The sequence below is a fragment of the Choloepus didactylus genome, chromosome X, assembly GCF_015220235.1.
Source record: "Choloepus didactylus isolate mChoDid1 chromosome X, mChoDid1.pri, whole genome shotgun sequence".
NCBI lineage: Eukaryota > Metazoa > Chordata > Mammalia > Pilosa > Megalonychidae > Choloepus > Choloepus didactylus.
Genome location: NC_051334.1, coordinates 38,186,593 through 38,211,302, shown reverse-complemented (window position 1 = coordinate 38,211,302; position 24,710 = coordinate 38,186,593). Strand labels below are relative to the sequence as shown.

The 24,710-nt window shown below is 40.0% G+C and overlaps 2 protein-coding genes across 2 annotated transcripts in view; both read right to left on the bottom strand.

Annotated features, from left to right (window-relative positions):
* Positions 1–24,710, bottom strand: part of TSPAN7 (tetraspanin 7) — a 171,260-nt gene that overhangs the window by 90,748 nt on the left and 55,802 nt on the right. The gene's annotated exons all lie outside the window — the stretch shown is intronic.
* LOC119523414 (mitotic-spindle organizing protein 1-like) lies at positions 458–844 on the bottom strand. The gene has a single exon (XM_037822174.1). The coding sequence runs from the start codon at positions 799–801 to the stop codon at positions 547–549; it is 255 nt and encodes an 84-aa protein (XP_037678102.1). The 5' UTR covers positions 802–844; the 3' UTR covers positions 458–546.

Here is a 24,710-nt window from a genome sequence, read left to right as displayed (position 1 = left end):
TTATTTAAAATAAAAAAATTCTAATATTCATAATGAATCTAAATAAAAATTCACAAATGGTGGCTGCAATTGTCAACTTACAGCTCAACACAACTAAATCCACAATTATTATGCATAAACAATTCAAAATTAAAGTTTATAATGGAAATGTTAACAAGTCATTACTACTATATCACTACTGATGGGTTCCACTAGACTCAACCAATCACAGTGATGTGCACATTTTATAGACAGACTGCTTAGAAAATTAAAGCTATCAGAGCTATAAATAAGGAATACATAAATATGAACACAGCAATGCCAAAGCATTAGGGCCTTTAAAAAAAATGAATATCATGCGAAGTAAACATATTTGATAGTTCTCTCTTAAGCCACTTTCCACTGATTTATACAGCTATAGTTTATAATTCTTAAAAAAACAAAAACAAAAACAAAATATTTCTATACTGCTGCATGCAGTAAGTTCATTCTACATTCCTGACTACAATGCAATCTTTAAATCCTCTTGCAGAGCTGGACATATCTCATCAGGATTTCTCCAGAAAGTCAACTTGTCATATTTTCAGCAGCCTTTAGTGCTTCGGAGGCCTTGCGAAGTTCCTTAATAACTGATGATAAAGCTTCTGGGTTAATTCCTTGTTCACAAAGCCGTACACAAATAGACAGAGTTTCCATATCTAAGCCAGTATTCAAAATTCTTGAAATCTCAAGCAGAACATCCAGGGTCTCCCTCACAGCATTCAGATTCGCCGCCGAGGCCGCCCCCGCAGCCGCCGCCCCGGCGCCGCCACCGTTCGCCATCGCTGAGGCCGCTGAGGCGGAGGGAGGCGGAAGGAGGCGGAGAAGAGCCTGACCCGGAACTCTGAAGTAGTATTTTTAAGTCTTAGAGTACAGGCAGCGATGTTTTGGTAATTAACAGCTGCCAAGTCCAACACTCTTGGTTGCCAATATCATGGTTTCAGGATCCAATTGTCTGTCCCATTCTATCCAGAAGGAGAAACATCCCTAATTCTGTCAAGCTCCAAGTATATATTTACTGGGCTTCTACTCTGTGCCAGCCACTGTGCTGAATGTCTGGAATACAGCCGTGAAAAATACATGCCCTGCCCTCCATGATTCAGCAATTTCAGGATGCCAACCGGTAGAGACCAATCACAAGTTTGCACACACTCTTCATTCCTTACCAAATGGAGGGCCAAGATACACTCAGACACAACCTACCCTACTTCTAGCCCTCTGCCTGAAGCTGGGTTCCTTCACTGGTCGGGGAAGTTGTGGGTTCCAGGGCTGGGGTTGCTCTCTTGAAGGCTGGGAATGAACAACACAAGAACTGTCCATACCTTATAGCCAGGTCTCCACAGGTCAGGCCTGGCCACTGCTGGAGTTGAGGGGGGTGGGGTTCAGACCCCTTTCATAACTTTTCTCTAGACAGAAATTGCAGGTTCATGTTGGCAACTCCTCTGCTTCATTTGGGACATAGAATTAAGAAAAATCTGCTCTTGATTCTTGACAATTGCATGGCTGTGTAGCTTACATGGTGTGACTGTGTGATTGTGGAACCTTGTGGCTGGCACTCCCTTTGTCCAGTGTGTGTACAGATAAGTGGAAAAATGCAGGAAAAAACTGGGTGAAAAATGGGGTGGGATGGGGGGGTGGAATGCTTTGGGTGTTTTTACTTTTATTTTTGTTCTTGTTTTTATTCTTTTTTGGAGTGAGGAAAATGTTCAGAGGTTGATTGGGGTGATGAATGCACAGCTGTGTGATGGTAGTGTGAATGGCTGATTGTGTCCATGGATGATTGTATGGTGTGTGAATATATCTCAATAAAACTGAATTTTTTTAAAAGAAGCATTTGAGAAATGCTCAGAATTCCTTATCATTTGATTCAACCAAACCTAAAATAAAAATAAAAATAAAAGAAAAACCTGGCTCTCAATCTCAAACAGAAAAGGCAAGCAATTTCTAAACCAAGGATCTAAGAAGGGGATTTTTCAAATATCACATGTTCTCTCATGTTACAGATTTGGAGCCTATCTCCCAGGAAGGGACTCAAAGACCAAGGCAGGACCTTGCTTGACAACAAGGGACAAGATTTGGGATCTGGCCATCCCATCTGTTTCCATGCAAAGGAAAATTCTTTACTTGGTAGTGGTTAGGGTATACACCCACAAAGAGGATTTTTCTGCTGGCCTCTTATCACTGATGGGTTAGAATTACAACCAAAAGGCAAGAAGCATGTCAGAATAGTGTTCTTGCAGAAACTAGTCTACCCTATTCAAGGCTCCCTTACCACTTTGCCTCCATATCTCATCATTTCTCCCCTATAACATGGCTCCCACCCTGCTCTTCAGGCAGGCAAGTTCATTCCCCCTTGTCCATATCCCCCAAGAACTTCTAAATGGGTCTGCATAACAATAAATACACCACATTCATTTCAGTAGCACAGAGGATAGCATTGTCTTAAGTGAAAGAATGGGAAAATATATTATCTTTGAATTAGAAAATTGTAGCAGCTCCAATTTTGATTTGGGTAGCTTACTATTCAGTGACCATTCTTTTTAATTTAACCTTCGAAGGTGGGTTTTTTAAACTTCCATATTCATTACTATTTATAACCCCCAAGTTAAAAATGATTTACACAATGCACGGAAGTCCAAAATAATCCTAAAAATCCATTCTTAAATTGTATAAAATTTTGCAATTAAGTTTCAGTCTGCTCTGTGTTGGCAACTCATGAATACAAAATAGAACGTCAATAGTGTGGAAGTCACAGAACTGCTCAGATTTTCAGTCTAAATTAGGAACCAAGGGTTATGAATCTAAAATGACAATACACCCTGTCTGAAAACAGGCTCCTGCCTTTCATACAGCGATTAGTCCCCTTAAGGCTTCTGTGGTTAAGTCTAAAATTAAGCAGCAAATAATCATTTCAAAAACCATACAAAGGCCTCTCCTGTAGCTCTCCAGGAGGGACTAAGGCTGAGGACTTGCCTTAGCTAATTAACAGTAATAACCTTCCCCATCTCAGGTGCCCTTTGGAGCATAAACAAGGTGAGTGCACTAACAGTAAAGCCTGCAAAAAAAGAACAGAACACTTGGTGTGTACTTTTAGGAGGTGCCAAGTACTCTGAGCAGAGGGACTATGGCAGATGGTGGGCAGCAGTCCACAGGCCATCACGCCCGGACATCCCAAATTCCAGCAGGGCAGACTCCAGTACTACTCCTAGTGGGAGTGGCGACCAAAACAGCTGCTATGGTAGCTGCCCCCCTCTGTCTCCTAGTCAAGAAGGTGGCCTGGGATATCCCAGGGGCACCAATGGCCACCATCTTGACATTCTTATGTTTTATCATTTAGGCTCGACACTAGCAGAAAACTGCATTTCTGGGCTGAGAATTTAGAGGGAGTGGCAACTTTACATGTACAGCAAAATTGGCAGGTTCTGAGATGTAATCCCAAGGCAAAGACAAGATGAGGATGGAGATCTTATTAGTACATAGATGCCAGAGCAACACAACACGCCTGAAAGCCAGAGTTTCAACTCCAGGAATAAAATCCATCCAGTTTTTAGTATAGCACAAGTACTTTGTCCCACAGTCTGTGTCACCTGGCATGCCTCACCACCTACCACCACCCATAGAGAGACTACTGAACCCCAACTCCAAATTCCACATACTCAGGATCTGTGCCCATTTTCCATCAAAGCCCCAGGCCTACAATACAATCTTCCTAAGAATTAGATGATAGAAAAAGGTTTTACCCTACAAACTGCTGAACTCACTGAGCAGGGGAATTAATGTGAAGGCTCGTCTGCCAGTGTGAAATGGTACCATTTTCAAAGTAGCTCTGTGACTAAGAAGCCAGAACTGTTTGAGTGAAAGACTTGTGGGGGACTGAACCTTCTTTGCTCTCCCACCCTCACTCTCAGACACAAAGGACTGCTCCCACTGGAAAGCAAATCAGAGGGAAAATTACGCCTCAACCACTCTGACTTGACAGTAATTTCCAAATACCTTGTAACAAGGACACCCACCCATCCTCCCCTTTGCTCTTTCACACAGAGAGAAAACCTAGTAAAAAGGAAGCCAGCTTGCTGACAGTCAGGGCTTCTCTGAACTTCCCCATCCTCCGGAAATGCAAAAGCCAGATTTGCTGTTCTGTCCTGGGAGGGACAGCACTGGCTAGAGCAGAACAGCTGCTGGCAGTTAAAGCTCTGCAAAGAAGTAAATGTATAATGGATTGCCAACTTAATGAGTTCTGACTTCCTTAACGTGGTTATTGAGGCCTCTGTACTCCGGATTGTTTAAAACGCATGCTTTTAGCTTTTCCAATCTGTGCCCACTCTACAGTCCCTCCCAGTGCTGGCTTGATTCTACCCCCATCTTTCCCCCTCTACCTTTCTACAATTGCACCAAGAACTTCCAGGATTCACCACTCCTCCTTTGCAAACACCCTTTTCTTATTCCATACAAAGTATTTTTACGATCAATAATGGTTAGTCGCCCTCCATCCCTTTGGTCCTTCTCCCTGACATAAGCAGAAAAAAACAGCAAAGAAAGAAGATGGGAATGAGTTTTTTCCTACATCCAATCTTCCCCTGGCCCCCCACCCCTCCCTACAAGAAAGGTATTTGTCACCCATCTGGTCAAACAGATGGGTGAGCCTCACAAGATGAGGGTTGATTTCCCTGAATCAGGGGAGAAAAGACCAGCAGAGAGAAGAGTATTCCAGGAAAAAGAGCTGTATACAATGTTCCTCAAAGTATGGCATGAGGCCTTCCTGCTTGGGTATCTGTTCAAAATGCAAATTCCAGAGTATAACATCACACCTACAAAATCGGTCTCTCTGGGGTACATAAAAATGGGTTTCAAAGGAAAACTCTGCATTGTCTATATACAGCACATCCTTCCAAGTCATCAGGTTCCAGGTTCTCATTGCCTTTGAGCTATTTTGGCACACTTTGTAAGTTGTAGGTGACTGGCAGACATGTAAACTCTGTCACTGTCCGGTTTTGATTGACTTCCCTCCCCTCTGTGGAAAACCCAGTTTTGCCACCATTTTCAATCCAATTCCTTCACTCCATGAACATTTGTGCTTTTAAAAAATTTTTTTTTCATTTGAACCGGTTATAACATCTGCCAGGCTTCCTCATATGAGTAAAATAAAATATTTAACCATGTTCAATTTTTGTATCTGTATGAAAGTCACGCTTTTACCTTTTTCTGAAAATTACCTTTTTAACAGGGATAGCACCCAGGAATCTCTATTTTTAAAATGTACTCCTTAGGCGATTCTTCAGCACTGCAAAAGTAGGAAAACCAGCACCCTAAGGCAGGATTGGGAAACAACAGACTTCAGGCCAAATGAGGCCTGCCAGCCTTTTTTATTTGTAAATAAAGTTTTCTTGGAACACTGCCATGCCCATTCATTTATGCTGCTTTTGAGCTACAAGGGCAGAGCTAAGTAGCTGTGAGGGTGACACTATTGCCCAAGAGGCTAAAATATTTACTGTCTGGCCCTTTACAGAAAAAGTTTGCTGCTCTAAGGGAATAGCTTCTGAAGATCTGCATTTATCAAGGGAATCTTTCAGAATCACTGCAGGGCAATTATGGCCAGACTGGATATGGGGATCAGCCATGCTATGGAAAGCTCAGTAGAAATACCAAAACAGCATTTGGCCAGCACTCTTAGGTGGCAGGAGGTACACAGGAGCTCAGAGGAATTGAGTAGGGTGGCTCTGAGGAAAAACACATTTTGTGTGGCAAGAGTGGTCCTCAGCAAGTTATAGAAGTTTCTTCATACATTCTTTCAGCAAATACTTAAGCACCCACTACCTAGAGTATGCAATGGGTGCCATGCAGGAATGAGGCAAGAACCCTGCCCTTTAGATGACCACAATCAGCACATCACTATCAGCGACCACTGTAGTGCATAGCATCTGAGACAGAGGCTCTGGATCCAGACTGTCTGGGTTCAAAGCCGGGCCCCACCATTTACCAGCTGTGCCTTTGTTTTCTCATCTGTAAAACGGTGATATTAACATGGGACCTACCTTAGAGGGTTGTTGTGAGGTTTCAGTAAGTTAATACACTTAAATTAGAGGTTAACAAGTAGTAAGCACTGGTAGTTAGTGCTATGATTATGATTAGAGCCCCCAATTATACACCAGTTGCTGTAGTAATCTCTTCATGTGCTTTCTCTCTAATTGATTTGCAAAATGAATACAGCAACAAGCCTTACAATACCATACAAGCTGTAAATTATCTCTTATTTAACAGATGCAGAAAGAGACCCAGAGAGGTCAAATGCTTTTCTAAGAATGCAAGGTGGAGGCAGAATTGAACCTAGATCCGTCTCCAAAGTCCAGGCTTTTTCCAGTATACCTCACTTTGTGCAAGGTCTATAATGATGTTTACCTCAAAATTACAAAGCTTCTTTGGCAAGGTCTTCTAAATTTCTCTTCTAATTCAAGATCTGACTTTGGAATAGCAGAGTTTTCTGATTTGAGACACCTAAATATTTTCCTTTAGGGAAAAAAATGGAAGGGATGCCATCCTCATAATGAAGAATGTTAAAAATAAAATATAAGGTAAAATAAAGAAGGCGAACATGGAGGTAGAAACTTAATTTTTCTCAAATAAAATATTCAGAGCATATGTTACCCATCACCTTCTTCCCTACAAATGAAGGTCTAGTTAAATTTGAAAACCAATACTGTAAAGCAGTTTACACCATCATTATAATGTTCTTTTCTTTAGAACTTGAGGGAACATAAAAAAGCCCCAAATGTGCATTTTAAAGCAGTTGAAACTGGTCCAGCACTCTTAATCCCTTTAAATGAAAAGGGTTCTCTTCATAGAGACTAAAAATAAGTTGGCTTGAAACACTGTTTGAAAATGGGATCCAAGTTAATTTCAAGGGTTCATAGGCAGCAGCAGGCTGATATTACTTTGCATTTTTACAAAGCCTTATTTTCAGCTATTTGTTAGTATGTTATATTACACTCTTCTCGGCAAAGGTCTAGCTATAGTGATGAGAAAGAATATAAACAGAATCTTATTCTTAACAACCAAGCAGCCACGCTTAGAAAGTTCATTGAAGCTGAAACCTGCTAAAAGAATAACGCTCTCAACACCAAGAAAAAGTTTCATTATTTACCAATATTACTAATATTCTAATCCATCCAGTTCTTACTTAAAGCTATAGGAGGCTATTTAATTCTGAAACCGTTTTTTGTGCAATACATAATTTGGTCTGAAAAAACTGGTTTGAAAAACCCACAGGTTTGCAAGAAAGTGATAATAATAAATAAATCCACCAAGACTCTCAAGTTCTCATTTATGACTGTATCCAATTTGCAAATCAACAGCTTCATACCCCTCGAAAAAAAAAAAAAAAAAAAGGCAAAATTGTCAATAGGGAAGGGAGATCCTGGTGCCCATAGCATTGAAAGGGCAACAAGTTACCTAGCCTTGTGGCTGTACAGAAAATAAGCCCTTCATTACAGCACAGACTTGCCAGTCGGACTCATTCTACTGGGTGGGCCAGAAAACCATACATGCTTCGTTCTACGGACAGACAGCACAACGGCGCCTATGAGTGACCTTCAGCCAGACACCAAGCTAGTGGAGAACAGAGAGCCACTGCAGCTGGTGAAAGCAGGTGCTTCTCACGCTTTGTGGGTGCTCCATTCACTTGTTAAAAACCCGGGCAAGGTTGCTCAACCACATGTCAGAATAGTTCTCTCCTTCAAAGTCCAATTAACTCACAGAGAACCTGATAGAATTCATGGGCATTATTTCAAATCAGCCCCTGGTGTAAGGAAGGAAAGCACCAGACTTGTTCAAAAAAAAAAAAAACTTTCACAGGTCGCCAAAATCCAGATCTTGGACTGGATTCAGATCCCAACACTGCCATTTTCTAGCAGTGACCTTGGGTACACTACTTAATCTGAGTTTCCATTTTGTCTTTTGTAAACTGAGGATAATACCCATTCCGAATTACATCTCTACACATGCAAAGGGCTCAATAGTGCCTGGCACAAAGGTGTTCGATGGATGGTCAGAAACCTTGTTAATGAACTTGGCCTTTGCCTTCAAATCGTCAAAAATGTACTAGATGCAATAATTTAAAAAGAAAAAAAAAAGTCCCAGATTCCAGGGTAAGTCGGTGAACTAAACACATGCTTCTAATGTCATTCCCTTGAAACCCCACTAAGACCAAATAAAGGATTTTTTTTTAAAAGATGAATCCAGGAGAACAGGAGCAGGAACAATAGGAACAGTGTCCGCAGCTGCAAAGCATACAGATGAGTGGTGACTAACTCAGCAGTTGGGGAAAAAACGTGTTCTCAAACCAGTAGGGAGGGAAACTGAGAAAGAGCACCGGGCACCTCTGGAACTGGGGGTGAAGGGGAGAGCTAACATACAGAAGGCTGGAAAGAAAACTGTCTGAAAAGCTGTTACATCTCCAGCTTCCTGCTCCATGCAGCTGAGCAACTGCCTCTTCCATACCCAGGCAAACACTCGAAGGACCTTTCTCTATACAGGGTAAAACATAGGGTACTCTACTGAAAAGAGGGGCCTTAAGTGACCAGATCCATGCTGAACCCTGAATGCAAAGACTGCCCCCTTCTGCCCCACCCCCAACCTTTTTCCCAAAACAGCTGCCAGACTGAATACCAGGCCTTACCCATCTCACCCAGCAGGAAACCAAAAGGTTACTCTAAACTGGGAGGTTTTGTCTAAGCAACCCAAAGGGAAAGACCTAAAGATATTGACATTAGGCTCTCCCAAAAAATGTCCGGCCAAGATTACCTTATAGTGAAACCCAAACTCTACTCACCTGCTTGGCACTTCCCAATAGCTATCTTGGCCCCAAGCAACCAAAGTTTACCACAAATCTGAGAAAAGCCTCTACCAAGGAAGACGGAGAGCCAAACAAAGCAAACAGAAAGAAGGAGCAACTTGGAGAAAACACAAATAGCAAAAAGCAAGTTGGAGGAACAGTGACCACACAGCCAAGAGAAAGCTTAAGTAAATATATAGCAATGATATCCTTGAAAGATAAGATACTATATCTATGAATGAAGAATAAAAAAAATTAAACGCCAAAATAAATATTCTTGGAATTAAAAATATATATATTATCTGAAATGAAAAACAATAGAAGTGTTAGAGGATATCTTATGGAAACTGGAAACAAAGAGATTAAAAATAGAAGAAAATAGAAAATCAGAGAACCGCTACAGAAGGGCCGAGGTCTCAATGTTTGTTGTGGAATGAAAGAGAAAAATGGAGAATAAAAGAAGTAATAGAAGAAAATTTCCCAAAATGGAAGGAATTGAGGTATCAGAATGAAATGGCACATCCAGCAGAGTGGATGAAAGCAAACCCACACCTTGGCCCATTAGTGTGGACATTTCTGATCCCTGGGGATCAGACTTTACAAGCTTCCAGGGAGAAATAACAATCAGGCCACAAGCAGCCTATCAGGCATCAGAATGGTCTCAGACTTTTCCACAGCGCTAGTGGAAATAGAGGGCAATGGAGCAATGCTTTGATTTTCCTTCAGAACTTTGATTTCTAACTCAGAATTCTAGTCCCAAACTACCAATCAAGTATGATGGTAAAAGAGACATTTTCAGGCGTGCAGGGCCTCAAAAAACTTACTTCCCATGCACCCTTTCTCAGAAAGCTAGAAGAGGATGTGCTCCACCCAAACAAACAAAGAAGATGTAAGATACAAGAAAAAGTAGACCTAATACAGGAGGGAGGCCAAGGGAGCCCCCAGATGAAAGGGAAGGAAGATCCCAGGCTGACAGCTGTGCACCAAAAGAAGAGGGCAACCAGTCCAGATGGGAGCAGGGAGACCCATGAGACAAGCACAGGACTGGCATAAGATACCTGCTGCCGTTAGACCGAAGGGCAGAGTGACCAGGTGAGCCTGGCCCAGATTCTTCTTGGTTTGTTTTTCCTAACCATGGGTTGATGATGTCCCTGCTTCCCTGCTGTGCTCTGCTGCCTAGACCTGAAGAGGGTTCTCATTTCACGACACAGTGGTGTCTTGCTTTAACCTATTCCTGAGAGCCGAGGTAGCCTCAGTGAGCTGAAAAGAAGGCAATGCAGAGCGGCCTGTGCCCCCTGACCATATTCCCACCAGGCATCTAGTACCTAGCCCTACGCTACAGCACTGTCAAATGTCCTGATTTGGGGAAGTCCCATTTTTCCCAAGATTCATTCATTCACAGCCTCGCCCACTGACTTCCCCAGAATAAGCTCATGGAAGGAGAAGCCAGACTTCTCCCAGAAACTCAGTTCAGTTTATCTCCTCTTGGGACCCTCATGGAATAGAAAACATGTCTCCCTTTCCTTACACAGCTAGATGTGTGCTTGCTGCTCAGTTTTCAAAACTGAGCAATATATTGTTCAGGGATGCATATATAGGTGGGGATGTTAAAATGGAAAGCAAGAAAATGAGTAACATAAGTCAGGACTTGGGGGTGGGAGGAGAACGCAATGAAGAAAGTGCACGGGGAGGGGCTTCATTTCTTACACTGGGATGTTTGTGTTTTTTTATTCTTTATACTATACCTGTATCTACTGAACTTTCTTCAGTATATGAATACATTTTGCAGTTTTAAAAAGCCATTTCTGAGAGCCCAACAATGATTTGGGCCACAGATTATATAATAAATTCCACAGAATCTGTACTATTTGTCTCTGCTATCCCCCAAACAGCAGTAGACAGAGCCTGTTCCAAAAATCATGATCCTTTTATGTGCCCCAAGACAGCAGTCACAGAAAGGCAATTCTAGAAGACACGTTTATGACAGGAACAAACAGAAACAGGACCCTCTGTAATTAGCTTTCATGTACAGCCATAAGCAGAAATGTCCTAGTGCACCTCTACCAGTGGAATTCCTGCAAGCCAATAGGCTTCTAAGAGAAACCGAGGTGTCTAATCAGAAGAGATAGTTCCCTCCATTTCCCCGATATATTTTACTCTTGTTTGAACAAACTGACAATTCCAAAACAAATACCCAAAACAAAAGGTTCACTTTCCCAGCATGATTCAAATGAAACAGCAGAAATGTTTACTGTTAACTATATTTTTTTATTAGAGAAGTTGGTTTATAGAAAAATCATGCATAAAATAATGATTCCCATACATATGCCACCCTATTATTAACTCTTTGCATTGGTTTGGAACATTTGTTACAATTGATGAAAACACATTTTTATAACTGTACTATTAACTATGGTCCACAGTCTAACTTACGGTTCACTGTTTGTGCTGTGCAGTTCCATGATTTTGTTTGATAATTTTCATTCTAGTAACATATATACAACCTAAAATTTTCCCTTTTAAACACGTTCAAATATATAATTCAATGCTGTTAATTATGTTCACAATATTGTGCTATCATTACCACCATTAATTACCAAAACTTTTCCATCATTCCAAATAGAGACCCTGTTAACTCCCTATTCCCTATCCCCACCCCAGCCCCTGGTAACCTATATTCTAGATTCTGACTCTATGAGTTTGCTTATCTAATTATTTCATATCAGTGAGATCATACAATATTTGTCCTTTTATGTCTGGCTTATCTCACTCAACATGATGTCTCCAAGGTCCGTCCATGTTGTCACATATATCAGGACTTCATTCCTTTTTTTATTCAGTTTTATTGAGATATATTCACATACCATACAATCATCCATGGTATACAGTCAGCTGCTCACAGCACCATCACATAGTTATGCATTCATTCAAACCTTTTTAATCTGAGTAAAATTCTATCATATACACATACTATATTTTGTTTATCCATTGATTGGTTGATAGACACTTGGGTTGCTTCCACCTTTTGGCAATTGTGAATAATGCTGCCATGAACACTGGCGTGCAAATTTCAAGTCCCTGCTTTTATTACCATTAATTATTGACACACATAATAGATTTCCTTAAATGCTATGTTTTAGCTCATACCACCATGACTAAAAGTTACTTTTCCTGAAAGGCATTTTGCTATTCAATTTCACAAAGCTGTTCCAACAGAAAAACTCTTTCCAATTTCTCGCATCCTGAATGTTTCCCTTCTGCAAACAGTCACAGAAAGAAATAAACAGAGTTCTACACTTCTTACAGGGGACTGAAGATGATGCAGCCCAAGCATCTCATTCTTCAACCATCTGGCTGAGATACGGTCTTACTCCCCTGTCACGACCATTTTATGATACCTCATTTGAGTTTTATGTCAAGATTCAAATGTGAAGGATCAAAACAAGTTGGACACTGATTTGAATAAGGACATCTTATCCCACTCACCCAAGCAATAAAATGAAAAAGATGGCTGAATTATATTAACACAAATGGAGTAATACATTCCACTTTTCTAAAATATGATCAGAAGCAGAATCTTCAGAAGGAATCCTTTTTCCCAAAGTTAAACTGTCTTCACTTGAAACAAGACTGCCCCTTTGTGAATAGACTCACCTCTTAGAAGTTAATCGAGAGATGACCATATAAATCCTGATACTGGGTAAAGCAAATCCTCTCACCTTGTTCTTCTTCTATAGAAGTGTTTCTCAAAGTGTGGTACCCAGACAAGTAGCAACAACTGGAAATTTGTTGGAAATGCACATTTTCAGGCTCCATCTCAGATATGAATTTGAAACTAGTACTTGATCTCAAATGGAAAACTGTATTTTAACAAGACCTCCAGGTGATTCTGATGCATCCTAAAGTTTGGGAGCCAATGTTCTAGAACTGGGGTCAACAAACTTTGGCCTGCGTGTCAAATCAGGCCCGCCATCTGTTTTTGAACTTCAAGTGAAGATCTTTAATGACTTTTAGTAATGTTTTATAGTATTCTCCATGAAGATCTTACACCTATTTTGTTGGATTTAATTGTAGTTACTTGATATTTTATGCTACTGTAAAGGGGATTTTTTTAATTAAATTCAGTTTTATTGAGATATATTCACATACCATACACATCCATGGTGTACAATCAACTGTTCATAGTACCATCACATAGTTATGCATTCATCATGCCAATCTACTTACACCAGAATCAGAATAAGAATAAAAAATAAAAGTAAAAAAGAACACCCAAATCATCCCCCCCATCCCACCCTATTTTTCATTTAGTTTTTGTCCCCATTTTTCTACTCATCCATCCATATACTGGATAAAGGGACTGTGATCCACAAGGCTTTCACAATCACACTGTCACCCCTTGTAAGCTACATTGTTATACAATCGTCTTCAAGAGTCAAGGCCACTGGGTTGCAGTTTGATAGTTTCAGGTATTTACTTCTAGCTATTCCAATACATTAAAACCTTAAAAGGGTGTGCCAGTTTGAATGTATTGTGTCCCCCAAATGCCATTATCTTTGTGGTCTTGTGTGGGGCAGACGTTTTTGGTGCTGGTTAGATTTGCTTGGAATGTGCCCCACCCAGCTGTGGGAGATGATTCTGATGAGATGTTCTCATGGAGGCGTGGCCCCGCCCATTCAGGGTGGGCCCTTATCGGTGGAGCTATATAAATGAGCTGACTGGGGGGGGGGGGAGAAAGAGAGTGCAGCTGGGAGTGATGTTTTGAAGAGAAGCAAGCTTGCTAGAAAGGAACGTCCTGGGAGAAAGCCGTTTTGAGGCCGGAGCTTTGGAGCAGACGCCAGCTGCCTTCCTAGCTAACAGAGGTTTTCCAGACACCACTGGCCGTCCTCCGGTGAAGGTACCCGATTGCTGAGGTGTTACTTTGGATGCTTTGTGGCCTTAAGACTGTAACTGTGTAGTGAAATAAACCCCCGTTTTATAAAGGCCTGTCCATCTCTGGTGTTTTGCATTCTGCAGCATTAGCAAACTAGGACAAAGGGTTATCCATATAGTATGTAAGAGTGCCCACCAGAGTGACCCCTGACCTCTCGACTCCATTCAGAACCTCTTAGCCATTGAAACTTTGTTTCATTTTGCATCCCCCTTTTGGTCAAGAAGATGTTCTCAATCCCACAATGCTGGGTCCAGATTCATCCCCGGGAGTCATATCCTGTATTGCCAGGGAAATTGACACCCCTGGGAGTCAAGTCCCACGTAGGGGGGAGGGCAGCGAGTTCACCTGTCGAGATGGCTCAGTTAGAGAGAGAGAGGGCCACATCTGAGCAACAAAGAGGTACTCAGGGGGAGACTTGGGCACAATTATAAGCAGGTTTAGTCTCTTCTTGTAAAGGGGATTATTAAACTTTCATTTTTCTGTTTGTGATTGGCATATAGAAATACAATTGATTTTGTATGTTGATTTGTATACAGCAAGCTTGAAAACTTTAATATTTATTATTAAATTCTTTCTTATACAATTATATTATCTGTGAATATGAGAATGTTGTCTCTTCCTTCCCAATCTATAGCTTTTATATGTTTTTCCTGTCTTACAATGCTGGCTAGGATTTGCAATACAATGTTGAATAGAAGTGGTGATAAGGGGAATCCTATTCTTGTACTTGATCTCAAATGGAAAGCTTGCTGGTCAACAAATGCTTCTGTCATTCCTATACGTTTCATGATACAAAGTCCTGGACTACATTTATTTTAATATAAACTAACTCGAAATCCTTTAAAGAAAAAAAAAGAGATGGCCATAGTACTCTTTTCCATCAGATGTTTCTGATAAAGTAATGGCCATAATTAATGTATGTTTTCCTAGATTAGAACGTCTCAACCTTGGTTGTGCATTGTAATCACCTGGGGAGCTTTTAAAAAAAATACTGGTGCCTGGGCCCCACTTGCAGAGATAGATTTATTATATCAGGGGTGTGGCCTGGGCTACATGATTTTTAAAAGATTCCCAGGTGATCCTAATATGCAGCCAGGGACAGGAACTATGGATTCATCAGAGAGTAATGGTGACCAGTTTCCTCCTGTCATTTCAAAATATAAACTAACATTTCCTAAAATCCATTACTGCTGTAACCTATTATGTACGCATATAAGGTGCCAGGCAGCACTGTGAAGAGATTAAGAGCAGTCTCTTGAGTCAGGGTTCTCCAGAGAAACAGAACCAACAGGATGTGTGCATGTGTGTGTGTATAAATATTAAGAGATTTATTACAGGAACTGGCTCATGTGACTATGGGGATTGGTAGGTCCAAAATCTGCAGGGCAGGTCACAAGTTGGAAACTTTGATGAAGGTGAAGTTGAATTCCCCAGGAAAAGGGGGCTGGCTGAAGTAGAGAGAAATCCTTTTTTCTGACTGCTGAAATCCTCAGTTCTGGCTTTAAGACTTCCAACTGATTTAATGAGGAGACTCCCCTCACTACTGGGGGCAATTTCCTCTGTTGATTGTAGATGCAATTGGCGTAGATGCAGTCAAATGATTATATATGCAAATCCATCTATGAGATACCCTCACAGTACCAATCAGGTCAGAGCTTGCTTGACCAAACAACTGGGCACCATAACCTAGACAAGCTGACACATGAACTTAATCACCACAGTCAGGATACCTGGGTTTGACTCCTGGCTTTGTCACTCACTGACTGAGTGATCTTGTGCAATTTACTTAGCTGCCCTGTGTTTCAGTATCTTCATGTGTGAAATGGGCTAATAATAGCTCCTCTACCTCACAAGATGATGGTAATTATATCAGCTGATATTTATAGAATGTTTACAACAGTGGTTAGGATGCAGAAAGTGCCTTAGAAATGTTTGTTAAATAAAATATCAAGCCAGTTTCTGTCAAATCCCAAAGAGAAACTATAAGTTTGGCAATTATGCTAACTAAAATTATTTAGAATCAGGTAAAACTTTCTTCAAGAAGCCAACTGCACATTTTCAGGACAAAAATCTCTCAGATTTCCTATACTACCTTTTATCTTTATAAGGGAACTTTATCCAGCCCTGGCAAAAAGGGGCATTTTTGAGGTCCAAGAGGGAAATTTAACATGACCTAGCAACATTTTTTCTTGCTGTGTCCACTTCTCTCTTCGTCATTTCAGACATACATGTCTTTGTTAATAACCTGGTGTGAAATCAGAGTGCTGTATTTGCAGGAATTGACACGAATGGCTTTAGAATTCCAAGTTTTATTTTCAAAGGAATATGTCACCGCCAGACTCAGAAAATAAAGGAGTATTTTTTCAAAGAGTTCTCTGTACACTTCTAGGAAAGAGGTCTCTGAGCTTTTCTTACTTTATTATTATTTTTAAATCTGCATGCCAGGCACCATGCACAGAAATCCATTAATCCTAAGAGATATTTTAGGACAGGAGATCAAAACTGAGTGTAGTTTTGGAATGCATGTGTAACAGATACTTGACTGCATGGAATTTTTGACTATAAAAATAAACATAAAATAGTATTTGAGGAAAGATCTTTTCATACATGAAGCTTCTAAACACAGAGGAAACCTGATGGTAAACATTTCACAGTCTCACACACCATCTTCCACTAATAATAGAACAGATTCATTATCAAGGCAATGCAAAAATGCTGCAGAAAGGTTGTGTGAAGAGAGACAGCTCCAAATAACATTCATCAGCAACACTTCAAATACATTCAGCATGCAAATGCTTTCATTCAACAAACAACACTTAAATTCTCCAATACCATGAAATAGCTTCTTAAAAGTAACAAAAACTCATTTTGAAACATGAAGATTACTGAATCAGACATCTTTGGGAGAGTGTGTAAGCAGGCTCAACATTTCTACAGGGTAATTTGGCATTGGGTATCAAAAGCATTTAAAGCGTGCATACTCCCTGAGCCAGGATTCAGCTTCTGGGGATTTATCCTTAGGAAGTAATTAGACACCTGTAAAAACGCATGTGCAAGGAAGGTCATCATGACATTGTTTAACAGCAAAAAGGGGAACAAAAATATCACAGTGCTCTAGTTACCTAGAGGATGGTACATTAATGCAATAGAGTTCTGTGGCTTAGAAAAAATGTCTTGAATGAAACGGAAAAATCCCTGCAATAATTTTAGCCAAAAACAGAGGTTAAATTATTTGGATAGAAGAACTCTGCTTTTGGAGAAAATATGGCTACTAATCATAGAAAGATGAATGGAAAGATCTACTCCAAAATGTTAAAGGAAGTTATCTCTCAGTAAAGAGATTATGAGAATTTTTCTTTTCAGGGTTAAACTTTCTAATCTATAATGAATATGTATGCTTGGTATAATAAAAGTAAATGAATATAAAATAAATTTAACAAATAAAATATATTAAAGATATGACGAATAATGAAATATATAAAATCAATACGGGGCATACTGCTTTTTAACTTTTCCTACATTTCTCAAGAACTGAATATGACAAGCATCAGGAATGACACCTACGAAAAGCAAGTTACTACACAGCTCTTACCCACTAAGAAATGGCCAAAATAGCAAAGGCACAAGCACTAAACATTTCACAACCAAACCATCTTCTGAAGCTAGGGCTGCAAATTCTGGATTCTCTCATAGGAGTGCTCAGCAGGCAGATTTTTTTTTGGATCTTTAGGTTCTCAGGACCCTAACTGTGGCATAGGCTAACAGTTCAGTTACCCTCGTTTTGTTTTCTTTTAATGGCATCTCAAGTTCTCTCCTAGATGTGTGAATTACCTAGGAAACAAATGTTTAGAGGAACTAAAAGCCTAGTGCTCCCAATTTACTTCAAGTTATTTCTCACCACATTAGTCCCTCCCTATTGTTGTCCCCTTTGCTTTATTTCTCCAATTCCCCCATGGTTCCTAATGACTGGGGTCCTTCCCCACCAGGGACCAGGCAAAGTCAAGGAAGAATCAGAGGATGCCAAGGTTCAGGGGATGCCCAGAAAGCAAAAAGATAGAACAGAACTCTGAGGTCATTCAAAACCCACTTGGTAATCTTAATTCCAATTCAGAAACGGCTTCTCCTCTTTCCCACCTTTCTCTCCCAAGGCTTAAATTGGACCAGAGACCAGTCCTTCTACAGACACTAAGCATGGCCACATTTGGCTTTCTGCAGGGTCAGGAAGAAGGTGAGGCCTAAAGGTTGTTGAAGTTCAATGATCAGGGCTTGTCTCTGGACCCAAGCACGTCTCAGATGTCAGAACATGAAATCACAGAATTATAAACATTAGGGTTGAAGATGACTTCCTAAATTTTATAGACACATTTATTTTTACCCACAAATATGATCAGACCAGAGCCACCTGCTTTTTAGAGCAGCTTTATTGAAATATAATTCACATACATACAATTCACCCATTGAAAGTGTAAAATTCAATGGATTTTAGTATAGATACAGAGTTGTCCAACCATCACTACCATCATTTTTAGAACATTTTCATTACTCCAAGAAGAAACCCCGCACTTCTTAGCCATCACTGCCAATCTTCCCATGCCCTCCTAGCTCTAGCCAACCACTAATCTACTTTCTTTCTCTATAGAGATCCTGTGGATGTACCACAGTCTGTTAATCCATTCCTCAGATGATGGGCTTTGGGGTTGTTTACACCTTTTGATTATGAATAGTACTGCTGCAAACATCTGTGTACAACTTTTTGTATGTACATATTTTTCAATTCTCTTGAGTGTATAGCTAGGAGTGAAATTGCTGGCTCATATGGTAACTCTATGTTTAACCATTTGACGAACTACCAGGCTATGCCAAAACAGCTGCACCATTTTACATTCTTACCAGCAATGTATGAGGGTTCCAATTTCTCCGTATCTTTGTCAACACTTGTTATCACCTGTCTTTTTTTATTACAGCCATACTAGTGGGTGTAGAGCTACGTTCACTTCTTAGAGCTGCCATAACAAAGTACCACAAACCGGATGGTTTAATACAACAGAAATTTATTGTCTCACAGAGCTGGAGGCTAGAACTCTGAAATCAATAGGTGGAATCCTGCCTTGCCTCTTCTTAGCTTCTAGTGATTTGCAGGCAATCCTTAGACTTCAGTCTCGACCTCAGTCATCACATGGCGTTCTCCCTGGTGTCTGCCTTACTCTGTGTCCAAATGTCCTCTAACTCTAGACATAACATAACTAGACTCTAACTAACTAACTCTAGACATAACATAACATAACTAGACTCTAACTAACTCTAGACATAACATAACTCTAGACATAACATAACATAACTAGACTCTAACTAACTCTAGACATAACATAACTAGAACACTAGTTATGTTGGATGAGGGCCCACCCTGATTCAGTATTGACCCACCTTAACTAATAATGTCTTCAAATACTCTATTTCCCAGGAAGGTTGCATTCACAGGACTGGGGGTTAGAAACTGAACATCATTTTAGGGGGCACAATTCAACCCATAACAGTGGTGGAATCTTACTGGGGCTCTGAATTGCATTTCCTAATGACTAATGACGTTGAGCGACTTTCCAGGTAATTATTGGCCATTTGCATGTCTTCTTTGGAGAAATGTCTATTCAGATCTCTTGCCTCTTTTAAATTGGATTATTTGCTTTTGTTATTACTAACTTGTAAGAGTTCTTTATATATTCTGGATAAAGTCCCTTTTCAGATGAATGATTTGCAAAACTTTTCTCCATTCTGAGGGTTGTGACAACTGCTTTGGTACTTACCACACTGAAAGTGTCTTTCTGCATCATTAAATATATATACATCACCTTATTCTCTGCTACTTCCCAGCTCCAATGCTTGTAGCTACAGACAGGCTGGCTTGTCCCACCTCAGGGCCTTGCCATTGCTCTCCCTCAGCCTGGAATGCTTCTGGAGCATGTGGCCTGTGACTTCACCTCATTCATGCCTCTGTTCCAATGTCATCTCTTCTGAGAGGACTTCTCTGCCCACCCTTTCTAAAATTACAGCTCTCCTCACCCATCTGTCTCTATTCCGTTACCCTGCTTTTATATTACATAAGTGCAATGAAAATATATCAGGAATGGATATCTGTTTGTCAGAAACTGATATTTGTTTACCTTTCTTGGATTACTGATAAAATTGAAGGTTTTCTCAAATGTTTATTGGTGGCCATGTGCATATTTATATTTCTTGCTTTTGTAAATATTCTATTCATGATCTTTGCTGATTTTTCTACTGGCATATTGTCTTTCTTATTAACTCTGGGGAATACTATCCCTTTGTTTGTTATGAATAATTTTCCCAGCTTGTCATTTCCTGGTTTAGCCATGGTGTTTGACATACAAAAGTTCTTCATTTTTATGTAGACTAGTGTATCAATTTTTACATTTGTTTGCCACCTTTGGTGCCTTCCCTTCCCAAGAATACACAAAAGTGACTAGGTTTTATAGTTAAGACACTTTTCATAAAATTCCCTTTGCCAGACTGTCCTGTGATTCCCCATTCAGAAATCACATTCATCACAACACTGCAGAAATTTCATCTTCCTCCATCCTCTGCTCTCATCCCTTATCCCAGCAACCAACAGCGTTGCTTCCATTTTACTGAAAGTATTTGGCAACTTAAACTGCTGCCGCTCTCCACTGTAGGAGACTATCACATTAAAGTTCCCAACAAGTCACGCCCCTCTCTGTCTCCAATCCCTTGTGTAGTCTTCCTTCCCACAATGACTCTGGGCTTGGTGAGGTGACTTGCTTTGGCCAATGGGGTATCAGCAAACATTATGCAGATAAGAGTCCTTCCAGAGGATGAGAGAGCCCATGGAGAACTAGCTCTGCTAAGGATCAAATGCATGGATGAAGCCAGATAACATCGTGCGGAACAAAGATGGGCCATCCCAGTTGAACTTAGCCCATGCTAGCAACCCACAGAATTGTGAGCAAATAAACACTGGTTCTTTTAAGCTACTAAATTTTGTTTCTTTTTTTTAAACATAGCAACAAATAACCATTCTCTTACTAGTAGATGTATTTGTTATAATTCAACTCAGTGAAGTGCGATGCAGCCAGTATACCTTTCAACACAGACATGGCATCACAAAAAATTCTCTTGCTGGCTTAGAGGCAAACTATGCATAACCATGAATTGGAAGGTAAGTTTTAGGTGGTTTTTATGCCAATTTCTATAATTACTACAATTTTCACATTGTATTTATAAGTTCATTTTTATTTTATTAGTTTACAAATTAGAATTTTATCAATAATGCAAATTTTAAAATATATTTACAGAATTTCTAATCTGGGGCTCCCCCTGCAACTACACTTACCCCACAGCAGGGGCCAAAAGTCTCTACCGTTGTGTTCTCAGGAATATTCCCTTGACTCTTATTTAAGCAGTTTTATGTGTAGTAATAAAATCCAAAAGTGAAGTCCCTGTACCTGTATGATACCAATAAGGAATGCATCCCTGCTTATTAATTTACAACTGCATGTTGGTGACCTCTCCAACTTCCATGTCTGCTTCAGAATATTATGGTCCTCCATTCTCTAACTTGTAGTCTTCACCCTTGTGCTGGGATGTTCATATGGGGGCCCCTTCGCGAAGGAGACTTGGGAAGGGCAGCCAAATGTCCACTAGGAGATTTCTCCCTGTCTACCATGAAGGGAAATTCATATCGTTTAATCTAATATTTGTTTAATGCTGGCTAACTCTTCTTTTCAAAAAATTCAGTTTTATTGAGATATATTCATATACCATACAATCATCCATGGTGTACAATCAACTATTCACAGTACCATCTTATGGTCGTGCATTTATCACCCCAATCTATTTTTGAACATTTTCCTTACACCAGAAAGAATCAGAATCAGAATAAAAAATAAAAATTAAAAAAACACCCAAATCACCCCCCCCATCCCATCCTATTTTTCATTTAGGTTTTGTTCCCATTTTTCTACTCATCCATCCATACATTGGATAAAGGGAGTACGATCCACAAGGTTCTCACAGTCACACTGCCACCCCTTGTAAGCGACATTGTTATACAATCATCTTCAAGAGTCCAGGCTACTGGGTTGGAGTTTGGTAGTTTCAGGTATTTACTTCTAGCTATTCCAATATATTACAATCTTTTAGGTGTTATCTATATAGTGCATAAGAATGTCCACCAGAGTGACCTCTCGACTCCATTTGAAATCTCTCAGCCACTGAAACTATTTCATCTCATTTTGCATCCCCCTTTTGTTCAAGAAGATATTCTCAATCCCACGATGCTGGGTCCAGATTCATCCCCAGGAGTCATATCCTGCATTGCCAGGGAGATTTACACCCCTGGGAGTCAGGTCCCATATAGGGGGGAGGGCAATGAGTTCACCTGCCGAGTTGGCTTAGCTAGAGAGAGAGGGCCACATCTGAGCAACAAAGAGGCCCTCAGGGGGAGACTCTTAGGCACAATTATAAGCAGGTTTAGCCTCTCCTTGCTGGCTGACTCTTTTGATGATGATGTTAATGAAATCATGGTTTGGCCACAAACGGACAAATCAACCCATACCAGGAAGATGACAGAAGCAAAAATATCATGACCACCATCTCAAAAATCTTTGTTCTAAAGCCACAGTTCATTCTAAGCCCTGTATATGTGATCTTGAAAAGAAAGTTCTGAGAAAGAACATAAAGCAGCTTTCCTACTAATTAGAAGAAAAGAACACCACCTTTACTTAGAAATGGCCCAAATCAATCTGGCAATAAATCTATGACAACTGCTAGCTATATAGGAACAAGAAACGAGACTTGGAAAACACAAAAACATTGCTAAATTATACTCTGTCCGACCTCGTATTGATAGATCATCAAATAGCAAGATTCCACTCTTAGCTGGGCTGGACAGACATGACAGAAACAGCATAATATCTCTGGAAATGACAAACAGCTGGCAGAGTTTACGAGTTTCCCTTGCCGACAGAAGAAACAGAACAAAGGACCAAAGAAGAGAATGGCAGCCAGTAAGCCTTAAGTAGGATGCTTTTCACAAGTGGGCCTTCCATTTCTGTGCTTTACAAGAAAACAAAGTAGGGGGTTGGGGGGGGGGGGTGGGAAACAAGATCAAGTGAAACTTAAGACTCTGTATGCTTAGGCTTCCCAACTGGATACAAAGCTCACCCAAATATATCTATTCTCTCCTGCTGTTACTGAAAAAACATGGAATAGCTCTTCTAGGAGAAAATCGTCACATATTACCAGGGAGACAGGAGGACACTCATTATATAGTTTTTTAAATGACTTAGGAAGCTAAGCAATGCTTGATTTCTCTCTCTGGGCTCAGCCAAGAGGGTAACTAAAGCTCCTGCCTAAATACAGATTTTATTCCCAAATAGAATTTTGTCTGTTCACATCTGACACTGGAAATCAGCTGAAATCTGAAGTGTCTTAAAACTAGTTCATTGTGAAGGCAGACAATCTGGCATGAAAACTAGAAAAGACTGCCACCAAAATAAATGCACATTGTCTTGCACCAACTGCTACTAGAAAGAGATTTCAAGGATTCGAGCAGAGAAAGGAATGTAAGACTGACAAGAATTTGAGCATGAGAGATGGTGCTACTAGGAGAAAGAACAAAATCACTTTCAAATGAAGAGTATTTCTCATAAAATTGGGAAGTTCTCTTTCCATGGTATGCAATGACGAAAAGATAGGATGCATATTTTTCTCACAAGCCTCCTACAGTCACTTTTCTTTGAATACTGCCCTTTGCTTCCTTCCTGCTGGCAAGAAAATGTAGGACAAGCTAATACAAGCACCACAAAATGGGGGACTCCATTAATGCAGATTGCAATTCATCTCCAGTACATTGATTCAAACAAGCTGGTTATTTGTGCATTGTTCCCACTATTTTCTCATTTTTGCAATGCCTATTATCTTTTGAATTCACTATTAATAGTGCATTTTATATTTGGTCATCCTGTGCTCCTTCTTTCCCATAAAAATTATGTACAATTCTTTTACATTTAATTCACCTTCAAGAGAGAGTAAAGGGGTGGGGGTTCCCCTAATATTTCCAAATAAGGAAAAATTAATTTGTGGGGGTGTGGGCTTCAGGTAAAAAGAACTGGATAAGTTATATAAATCAATATCCTTGGTTCATGGCCACTCATCAGAGCCTTCTTACTTATTTGTGTTTATTCTATTAACATGAACATGCACATTTGAACCCACTACATAACATGGAAGCCAAAACATATCTCCCTATGTAGTCATACCCATTCACACCCCATGCCTCCCTCTCCCAAGGTAACCACCATCTGGAATCTTGTTTTGATCTTTGATATATTTCTATCAAGTAATCTTGAGGGACTGATTTTAACTTCTTATATTACTAATGTAACTGAGAAGTTCAGATTTACGGGATGATTATGATTACTGAATCATTATATAGATATTCCTTTTTACATTCTGGTATATTAGACAGAGGGAAACACCTGAAATCTCTGAACTGTAATCCAGCTGCCTTGATCTCTGATAATGACTGTATAACTATATAGCCTTTATCTTGTGATTATAAAAACCTTGTGACTGACCCTCACGTGTACTCATATCCTGTTTTTCAACTTTAGAGTCTTATGATCATGAATGACAGCCCCTAATGTTTATTAATGAAGAGCCTTGAGTCAGCCCAGAACTAACCCACCCCAATTCCAAAACTGTCTTGCTAGCCAAAGCTGGATCTAACCAAAATTGGCCTGTCTGATATGTGCAGTAGCTTAAACTTTAACCCATAAGTGCTGCCATTTTCTTACATACATTCTGTGACTAAGCATGTAATCAATCTGCACATGCTCAATAATTAGATCATCTCTAACCTTGTCATCTTGAGACATTGTGCTCATTCTCATAAAA

Excerpts from the sequence above, each read along its gene's own strand:
- LOC119523414 (XM_037822174.1), bottom strand. The coding sequence starts at position 801 with ATGGCGAACGGTGGCGGCGCCGGGGCGGCGGCTGCGGGGGCGGCCTCG.